Raw genomic sequence first — 10,388 nt, 5'->3', positions numbered from 1 at the left:
CCTCTGAGCAGCGCGCGGAGCTGTCGAAGGGGTTTGGGGTGGCATTCCGGAGTGGGAACCTGAGGCCACGGGAAGGGAATTGTAAGGGAATCGTGAGGCTCCGTCTGGCCTGGACTTCTGATCCCAGCCGGGCCTCTCCTGGGCAGCGTGGCCAGGGCTGTGCCTTGTGTCCCCTCCCCTGCGTCAGGGTGACCAGGATGATGTGATTTCTCTGCAGCCCCCAGAGGACCCGTGTGACCTGGTCGTGGCATCTGTGTATGAGGTGGTGGGCGTGGCAGGAAGAGTCGCCCAGGCCTGGGTGGGAGGGACGGCAGCTCTCGGTGGTTTCAGTAGCAACAGCACTGTTTGCTGTGTTGACAGAGCCTCTGAACGGTGTGGCTGGGGCCTGCCCGGGCTCCTTTCTGGCGGCACCTTAGGGAGTGGAAGGAAGGAGCCGGAGAGCCTTGGACACGGGTGGGCGGGTGCCAGGAGTGCTTCGTGCCCACAGCCACCTGTCTTGAGCTGTGCGGCCTGTGGCTCGGCCAGCAGTCCTCACGGTTTGCTTCCACCCCCACAGCCTCACCTCTCCTGTTGTTTGCCAACCGCCGGGACGTGCGGCTGGTGGACGCCGGCGGAGTCAAGCTGGAGTCCACCATCGTGGTCAGCGGCCTGGAGGACGCGGCCGCGGTCGATTTCCAGTTCTCCAAGGGAGCCGTGTACTGGACGGACGTGAGCGAGGAGGCCATCAAGCAGACCTACCTGAACCAGACGGGGGCCGCCGTGCAGAACGTGGTCATCTCCGGCCTGGTGTCGCCCGACGGCCTGGCCTGCGACTGGGTTGGCAAGAAGCTGTACTGGACGGACTCGGAGACCAATCGCATCGAGGTGGCCAACCTCAACGGAACGTCACGCAAGGTCCTCTTCTGGCAGGACCTTGACCAGCCGCGGGCCATCGCCTTGGACCCTGCTCATGGGTAAACCCAGCTGCCTCTCTCCTCGGGAGGGTTGGGCGGGACATGGTTTCTCTCTTGAACTTACTTGAGCCGAAGTACCTTTTTTAGAGAAAACCTGGCAATCTTGAAATGAGTTTGCCTTTCAGAATTTACTGAGAGTTTTTTCCCCTTGATGTTCCATAGTTACATTTCTTTGTTAAACTTACTTTGTCAGAGGTGATGCCATGCCTGGCCGTGGACTTGAACCATTACCCATCTCTGTTGCGTGCATAACGGGGTCTGACAGGTGCGGACGCTTAACCCTTGGCATCTGCACCTTTCACCCCTTTGTAACTGCATTAGCAGAAAACGGGTGGAAAAAGCGAAACTCCTCATCCAAAAGTAGAACTTGCTGAGGGGTTGTTTCTCTAGTCTCTTCCAGAAGCTTTCTGCTCCCCTTTCTGAGCTCACTGAGGCCCATGAAGGCTCAGGGCCCGGCCACGAGGGCCAGGTCACGTTTGTGGGTGGCGGTAAAGCTAAGAACATACTCGGAGTTGAAGGCTGGGATGGTGAGATTGTGGGGAGATGGCCGAGCTCCGCTGGCCAGCCAGGCCACACTCATTCTAGCCTTTTCCAAGCAAGAGCTGTTTGCTCAGTCAGTCCTTGTCCCTCGGTCCCCTCCTCCCGCAGCCTGGGAAGGACACACTGTTACTTGGACTGCACCAAGCCAGCCACCTGCCCACAGTCAGTGACCGACCCACTGTCTGTCCACTCTCTGCTGTCTCTGAGATCTCGAACAGAAACGCAGTAGGACCCCTGGCTCTGGTCCTGATGCCACCAACTTACTGCTGCCCGTGAGTGTGCCCTCCCCTGTCCTGGGGGTGATGCTGGCTGTGCTGCCTGGAGGCCAAGCCGGAGGGGCGTGTCAGCCTGCCCTGGGGCAGGCGCAATGACAGGCCCAGGAGTCGGAGGCCTGTCCCACTGAGGCTGGTGTTCGGGGCACTTGGGGCGGAGGCCGGGTGAAGGGCGCTGTGGTGGCCGAGCAAACCTCTGTCCACAGGGGCTCTTGGTGTGTTGACTTCGAAAGTGCTCTAGACTGGCTTCTGACGTCGGGGAAGTGCTGGCGACTTTTAAAGCTGGCTGGTTTGTGTACAAACTGAATGTGCGTGTGTGTGCACTTGCACGCAGGTGTGTCTGAGCCACTGAGTGTGGCAGTGGGAGGGTGTGAGCCTCTGTGCATGTTCCAGTGTGGGTACATGTGTGTGCATGTAAGTGTGTGCACGGATCAGTGTGCACACACACCAGCAGTAGGATGGGGTGGACTTTATGGTCCTGCTATCTGACCCCCTGAAGTCAGGCCAGAAGAGCCTGGTGCCCCCACCACCAGAAGAGTGTCCCAGGGGGGCCATGCCAGGCAGTGACGTCCCTGTAGGCCTCTCTTGCCCCCCCTCCAAGTGGGCTGAGCTGCCCGGGGGCCAGCCTGACCTTCCAGGATGGTCTCCATGCTGCCTGGCGAACCGTCCGTGTGTCAGACGTCTCCCACGCAGCACTGTGGCTCCAGCACCCCTGGAGTCACTGACCACCTGCCAGGAGCAGGTGGCTGGCGTGGCCGAGTCTCCCTGGCTGAGAGAGGGCATCCATCGGTGGCTATAGAGGCTGAAGGGAGCAGCTTCGAGGTCCTTACGATGCACTGCGAGGAGAAGACCGTAAACAGATGTTTCCAAGAGGGATGTGTGCCACAGAGAGTAAAACAGGGCCTGAGCTCTGGGAGGGCGAGGTGAGGGGCTTCCCATTGTAGGTTGGCAGCCTGCCTGGGAAGTTCTCTTAGTATCGTTTGAGCAGAGACCTGGAGCAGATGAGGGTGAGAGCCATGCAGCCATCTGGGAGAAGAGTATTCCAGGTGGAGGAACAGCCAGTGCAAAGGCCCTGGGGTAGGAGGGGCTGGAGGTGTTGGAGGGGCTATAGTGGAGTGAGGGAGGGGCAGGGGAGGATACATAAAGTGGGAAGAGGAGACAAATCAGGTTTCGAGTGGAGCAGTCACCCGTCTGAGTCATGCTCAAGGGGGTCCCTCTGGCTGTTGGAGTGGGAGTCGACTTTGGGCCGGAAACAGGGAGCTCCGTTAGTGGCTGTTACTGTGATCCTGGCAATAGAGGGTAGCAGCCTGGACCAGAGAGGTAGTGGGCTGGGGGTGAGAAGTGGCCATATTTGGGATCCATTTTGAAGACAGAACCAACTGGATTTGCTGGCACTTTGCATGTAGGTTGGAGAGAGACAAGAAGCAAGGATGGCAGGGTGCTGCTCTGTGACTCAATGTCCCCATCTGTACAGAGGTGTGACCATGTCACATGTCATGTAGAAAATACCAAGAACAATTAATGGGTTCAATACATGTTAGTTAGCTGTTGTTATACTAAAAATGCCCCTCCCTGTCAGCTGAAATATAATCTCCACATCCGTGCTCTTATTCCTCTTTTTTCCTTCCTCATGGCCTTTTACCTTCTTGGTTGGGAGGTGCTTGTTGCTCAGTTGTGAGGAGCTTGGTACTCTGTTGGGAGGTGCTTGTTGCTCAGTTGTGAGGAGCTTGGTACTCTGTTGGAGGGTGCTTGGTGCTCAGTTGTGAGGAGCTTGGTGCTTGGTTGGGAGGTGCTTGGTGCTCAGTTGTGAAGAGCTTGGTACTCAGTTGGGAGGTGCTTGGCACTCAGTTGGGAGGTGCTTGGTGCTGGGTTGGGAGCAGTCTTCACGCTCCCATCCAGGCTGGCTTTCTTTGCACCATCTCTGGGAGCCCGTCAGTCTCTGGCTCTGGTTTTTCTTATTAAGTGTTTGAAATCCTTTCTGATCTTGCTTCTGAATTCTCCCCCAGATCTCCTTGCGATCACACCCCTGCCCCCTGGGGCAGAGTAGACTTTGGTGCTGATGTCCTGGGCAGGGTTATAAGGCCCTGCCTTCCCCCGCCCCAGTAACACATCTGATGAGGAAGGGAGTGAAGATGGCAGTGGTGGTCCCCACTCCCCAAATTGAATGTGGTTGAGAATGCTGGACTGTGGTCCCCAGGTTCATCTGTGAATGAGCTTGAAGTTTGTGGTCCTCAAGTTTGCTTGTGAATGTGGTTGAGGTTTGAGATGCCAGCTCTGTCGCCTTAGGCACCGCGTTGCCTAGGAGAGGGGAGTCCAGGCCAGTGCATAGAAGCCAACGGCGGCACCCCCATTCTCACCAAATATTGACCCGAACGTGGTCCCCTGCACGAGTTTAAGCTCTGAGTCCTGGGGGCAGGACCGCTGTCCTGAGAATGGGGACAGTGGGTTTTGTCCTCCGTCCTGGTTGCAGGCACGAGATTGACAGAGGCAGCTTTGCCTCCTCTGGGCCCCTGCCACCTCCTTGTGCCCTCCTGTGATGCTCTCCCCCCGGGGTCCTTCCTCAGATGAGGGATACCCACCCCGGCCGTCATCAGGATGGAAGGTTCTCGGTCCGAATGTCCACCTCCGTGTGCATGTGACCAAGAGCCCACAGCCTGGAGGGCCCACGGGCCCTGGGGATGGGACTTGGTGCAGTTTCGGCTGCGCGGGTGGCAAAGCACAGGCGTCCCGGCTGGGTGGAGGAAGGCACCAGCGCCAGGTGCCCACGGGGTGGCAGCGTGCACCCTGGGGAGGACCCTCTGGCCCCGAGTCCCTGGACCAGGCTGACACCAGCCCAGCCCTGGGAGGACGCCCAGACCTGTCCCAGCCCACGAGGGGCTGCCGAGGCTGCTGGGTCTCCAGTTAAAGCCTGGCTGAAACCCAACCCCCTGTTTGAGATGCAAAATGGCCCCTCTCTAAAATAACCCACAACCACAGCCGCAGCCAGCCTTGCTCCGAGCCTGGGCGGCAGCGTTTCTCTTCGGAAGCTGGTCTTCCTCCGTGGGATCTGGCGGGGCCTGTGGCAGTGCTGAGGACTCTGCAAGAGCGCGTCCACGCCAGCCGGGCCCCGTCGCGGAGTGGCTCGCAGATTCCCCATTTAAGGAAACCAGCGGGCCTCTGTTATGAAACCCGGGGGAAGGAATTTGAATTATGCTCCTCGCTGAGATCCGGAGCCTTCCCCTTGGCCGCCGTGGAGCATTCGGGGAGGGCAGGAGGGGCTGGGCTGGCTCTGAGACCCAAGCTCCTGCTACCTTCCTGGGGGGGCTGGGCCCTGTCCAGGCTGCGGGGGGTGGCAAGAGCACAGGGAAAGGGAGGCGCGTGCACCAGCCCGCGGGAGCCTTGGCCGAGCTGGCCGACAGCACCTGCGAGCTGGGACTGCCAGGAAAAGTTCACAACAGCCCCGGCCAGCAGGCGAGGGGTGAGTCATATGACGGCCAGGCTCTGGCCTTAGCCAGAGAACCACGCTGTGCTCCCGGCGCCCCTGGCGTGTGACCTGGTGCAGGTCAGCCTTTTGGAGCCTCAGTTTTCTCATCTGTCCAATGGGGCTAGTAGTTGTCACTTTCCCTGGGTCAGTCGAGTTCTCTCTAGATGCAAAGGAGAGAGCGCAAGAGAGGCTTTTTGGAGAGGTGTCTGGATGAAGCACGCTCTCTCCTGTCTGTCCCCACTGGGTCTGGAGAGGAGGGGAGCTTGGCGACAACAGCTGGGTGCAGTTGTTGTGTGGCCACCGTGCCGGGAGGCGGGTACGTTTTGTACGGAGCCCCTGCAAGCTCGTTCGTGTTAATCTCGGCACGACTCCTCCGGCAGGTGGCAGCAGCCCCGGCTTGGAAATCATGCCCGTCTGGGAAGCCTGCCTGGCTCCATGGAAGTGGGTGGCCGCTGAGCTCCCGTCGGGGGGAGAGGTGGCAGCTGCGTGTGTATCTTTTCCCTCTCCCACTGGACAGAGGCCCCCAAGGGGCAAGGCTGAGCCTGTTCTCCCACGTCCCTGAAGACCGCGCTGGTCCCTGGTGGCCGCCGCTCAGGGTTTGCTGTAACTGGACGAGGTTTTATCTCTGGAAGTGGAGGCGAAGAGCAGTGGGGGGACTTGCTGGTCACGGAAGCAGCTGGAAGAGAAGGGTCTCTGGGCCCACAGAATAGGGCATCTGAGAAGCGCCACTGTTCTCTGACTCACTCAGCTTGCAGGCACCACCTCTCCCCACTGGGCTTGCGCCCCTGGTGGGCCCTCCCACCGATGGCACAGGTGGCTCCCCTGCTGTCCTCAGTCGGGGTTCCAGCGGGACTCCCATTGGCTGGGCGTGAATGAGCCTCCTGTCTCTAGAGCGGTCACTCAGGCGGAGTAATGGATTTGCTGATGGCCAGGACCCATCCATGCCCACCCTGGGGGGCGGGGAGTGGGGAGTCACATGGACCGCCAGTGGGAGAGGGTCCCTCAAAGGGAAATTGGGCACCGTCCGCCTCCTCTGTGGAGAAGAGCTGCTGGGTAGACAAAATGAAACAGACCTGCCACGCCTTGTGTCCCGTGGCTCGTCCACGCTGCCTGGGATGGAACCCAGGAGACTCGTATCTTCCAGACTGGTGTTTTCCTCTCTGGTCTCCACTGAGGAGCCGTGCCCAGCCTCCAGGCTCACATCGGTGGGCGCCTCGCTCCGTGGCCGGCCTGGCCCCCGGGAGCTGGCGGGGTTTGAACCCGTCACCCCGGACGCCTGGTATTGCAGTATATTATCTCTGCTCACTTGGTGGGACATCACATAAGGAAGCCTTTTAGGGATGTGGCACTTTCTCGTGGATGTGTGGTGGCTGCTTCTCACTGGAAACTTGAGAATGTGGATGAGCAGAGCCGGGTCACCCACAGACCCTCCCAGGAATAGCTGTTGCCATCACTTCAGTGTGCACCCGCCTATGTGTGTGTGTGTTTAAGAGACGTAATTTTTTTCAAAGCAGTTTTAGGTTCACGGCAAAACTCGGGGGAAGGTACAGAGAGTCCCACATACCCATGTGCATTCTGTGGGTCCAGACAAAGGTTTAATGCCGCGTGTCCACCGTTGTAGCATCCTACAGAACAGTGTCACTGCCCCAAAGTGCCCTGTGCCCCACCTGTTCATCCCTCTCCCATCCCCGGCAGCCCCTGAGCTTTTCATCGTCTCCTTAGTTTTGCCTTTTCCAGAACGTCATAAAGTGGAATCAGACAGTATGTGGCCTTTTCATATTGGTTTCTTTCACTTCATAACTTGCCTTTAAGGTTCGTCCGTGCCTCTTCATAGCTTAATAGTTCATTTCTTTTTAGTGCTCAGTAAGTTGTATCCATTCTACATTTTTAATTACCTTTTAGAGGTTCATTTACAGCATTTTCATAGTAGCAAAAAATCGGAAACAACTCAGCTGTCCAAGGGGGAGTGACTTAAATGATTTAGAGAAGTATATTGCCATTAAAAGAACAAGGAAGATTTCTATTGGTGAGAAGAGAGGATACCCAGGGTATGTTGCTAACGGAGAACAGGTTGGAGACTGTGTATCTGATTACCTAACTTTGTTTAAAAATCAATGTATCACCAGCTGCTTAGAAGACAAATGGGAAACAATAATGCCCCAAGCCCTAAACATTGGTTACCTTGTTTGGGTGAGAGCCTAGGGCAAATTCAGTCTCTGTTTCATGTTTGCGCCGTGTAGACAGAAGACAGAGGTGGAAAGCAGATTTGTGTCAGCTTTCTGCCCTCGTGCCTCTATTCCCCTCATCAGGTACATGTACTGGACAGACTGGGGTGAGACCCCCCGAATCGAGCGGGCAGGGATGGACGGCAGCACCCGGAAGATCATCGTGGACTCGGACATTTACTGGCCCAACGGGCTGACCATCGACCTGGAGGAGCAGAAGCTTTACTGGGCCGATGCCAAGCTCAGCTTCATTCACCGCGCCAACCTGGATGGCTCATTCCGGTACGTGGCCGCCTACCTGCGGGTCCCCACCGTACCCCAGCTGTCGCCAGACCCTCAGCTGGTCCGAGCTTCACTCAGGCCCATGGTCTCGTATCTGAAACCCTGGGGGACTGAGGGATTCAGGACTTGTCAGAACTTAGAACAGCAGTAAAATGCACACACCACATCTAACCTCACACCTTGAGCAAGGTCTTGGCGGCATCTGCCATCTGTCACGTGAATATTTTTATAGCAAAATGTACAATGTTCATTCTGAGTGGGAGAGAAAACTATAAATAGCCCTGCATCCACGCACAGGTTTTGCCACCAAATAAGTAACAAAATGTTTTCAGTTTTCAGAGTTTCTGGATTTTGAAATGGCAGATAAGAGACTGTGGACCTAAAGCCCAAGGCGCTGACAGGGCTGTGAACCATTCTCGGTGCCCTCTCTGTCCCCCCAGCCCATGAGCCCCCTGAAGGCCAGAGAGCCTTCCACATAGCAGGTGCTCAGTCAAATAGGGGAATGAATGAGTGAGCATAAAGGATTATTTCCTTGTCGGGTAATTGCTTAGAACCTTCTGGTCAGCTTGGCTTCCCAGCCCCACTGCTTGATTATGCTTCAGATGTAGGAATGTCCCTGTTGTGTGCAGGTGACGGTGTTATTCACTGACCAGCTGCTGCCTGCTGGCTTGTGCCAGGTCTTGGGGATCCTCTCGGGAGGATAGACCCCGTTGCCGCGCTGGCGGGGCTCCTGGCCCAGGCGGGGAGTGTGTGGGTGCTGGTGCTGGAGGCTGTGGTGATCCCATGTGGGAGGTCTCGGGTGTGGATCTCTGCAAATACAGACAGACACCGACTGCAACAGACGTGAGGACGTCAGGAGATTTGCTGCATTTTCTCCAGGCCTGTGTATGAGTTATCCGTCGCTGCATAACAAAAATGCCCCCAAACTTAGCAGCCTAAAACAGTAAACCGTGTTTTGGGAGCTCAGGACTTAGGAGCAGCTGAGCTGGGTGGGTCTGCCTCAGGGTGTGTCCTGAGGTTACGGCCAGGCTCCGGGCCCGGGTTGCAGTCCTGTGAAGGCCAGACTGAGGCCAGAGGATCTGCTTCCAGCGTGGCAGGACCTCACTTCCTCCTGGACCTCTTCTTACAGCTGAGCCAGGCACCTGGCTGGCTTGACACATTCTCTCCCCTTGTCCCTCGGGGCACAGACTGGCCTGGGGCCTGGTTGGAGATTTGGGAAGTGGGGCAGCCTGGGGAACCGTGGTCCTCGGGGAACTCAGTGATCCTGGTGCTTACGGGGTGGATTAGAGGCTGGAGAGGCTGCAGGCTACAGGTGCCCTGGTCGACGGAGAGTGACAGGGGACTGTGGGGATGATAGTGGCATTTAAAACATGATAATCACGGTGGTAGTGATGGTGATGGTGATGGTGGCAGCAGTGGTTGTGGTGACTGACACTGATTATGGTGGTGGTAGTAGTGGTGGTGGTGATGATGGTGGTGGTGGTGGTGATGGTGGTGGTGATGGTGGTTGTGGTGGTGGTGATGGTTGTGGTGGTGGTGGTGGTGATGATGGTAGTGGTGGTGATGGTAGTGGTGGTGGTGATGGTACTGGTGGTGGTGATGGTGGCTAACCCTTCCATAGCACTTGGTGTTTGCCAGGACATTTTATCAGTTCATTTCATGCTCACATCAGCCCTATGAAGTGTTTGCTATTATGAACTCCTGTTATAGGGATGCACAGAGAGGCAGTTGAACTCACCCAAGGCCACACAGCTAGTCAGAGCCAGAATTGGAACCCAGGTACTGAGACTACAGGGCCCACGCTCAGCCCCTCTTCTGCCTGCGTCACCACTGGATTCTTCCGGCCATGCAGGTGGCAGCTGCTCTTTGTGGACGTGCCCAGGGCTGTCAAAGGGAAGTGTGATATGCTGGTAAAGAGGGTGAGCACTGGAGCCAAGCCGACCTGCTCGGCTCCCTCTCAGCCGTGACCGTGGCTGGGTCACTCCTGCTCTGAGCCTCGGGGCCTCGTGTGTGGATTGGGGGTGGTAATTGTACTTTCTAGGGGTAGTCAGAGGGTTCAATGTGGCCACGCACGTGAAGCTTGGGGCATGATGCCTAGGCATAGTAGTTGGTTGATAAAGGCTGGTGTGCCTGGGGCGCTCCTGGCTCCAACTGGAGACAGAGGGCGCATGGCTGGAGCTGCACCCAGAGAGGACGGGGTGTCCTGGGAGCAGGGGCGAGGGTGGGCGAGGTGAGCTGAGGCCTGGAACTAGCTTCCCGCCGTGCTTCCAGCCTCGGCTGGGCTTGGGGAGGAGGAGCAGCCCCAGAAATGATGGGCCGAGCTCGGCTTCTCTGATCAAAAAATGCTGCGTCATGGACAGCAGCTTGGTGCTTCCCCAGAACGCAAACACTGAATTAACATAGGATCCAGCAATTCCACTCCTAGGTTATACTCCCTAGAACTCAAAACTGGTATGGAAATAAATCCTTGTATGCAATGTCCATAGCAGCACTATCCCCAATAGCCAAAAGGTGTCAACAACCCCGTGTCCACAGACAGACGCATTAGGAACAGATGAACAAAACGTGCTCTGTCCACGCAGTGGAATACTGTTCGGCCGTAGAAAGTAGTGACATACTGACATATGTTCCGTGGATGAATCTTGGAGACGCG

General features: G+C 57.0%; 1 protein-coding gene across 1 annotated transcript in view; it reads left to right on the top strand.

Moving 5' to 3' along the window:
* Positions 1 to 369: 369 nt before the first annotated feature.
* Positions 370 to 10,388, top strand: part of LRP5 (LDL receptor related protein 5) — a gene marked incomplete at its 5' end in the record, with an annotated part of 73,598 nt that continues 63,579 nt past the window's right edge. Inside the window, 2 exons of the mRNA XM_046643807.1 lie at positions 370 to 953; positions 7,538 to 7,735. Of these exons, the coding sequence (XP_046499763.1) occupies positions 370 to 953; positions 7,538 to 7,735 (782 nt within the window). The remainder of the gene's footprint in view (positions 954 to 7,537; positions 7,736 to 10,388) is intronic.

The sequence above is a fragment of the Equus quagga genome, chromosome 17, assembly GCF_021613505.1.
Source record: "Equus quagga isolate Etosha38 chromosome 17, UCLA_HA_Equagga_1.0, whole genome shotgun sequence".
NCBI classification, from domain to species: domain Eukaryota; kingdom Metazoa; phylum Chordata; class Mammalia; order Perissodactyla; family Equidae; genus Equus; species Equus quagga.
The sequence above is the reverse complement of the archived record's forward strand: the minus strand, read 5'-3'. Positions and strand labels throughout refer to the sequence as shown.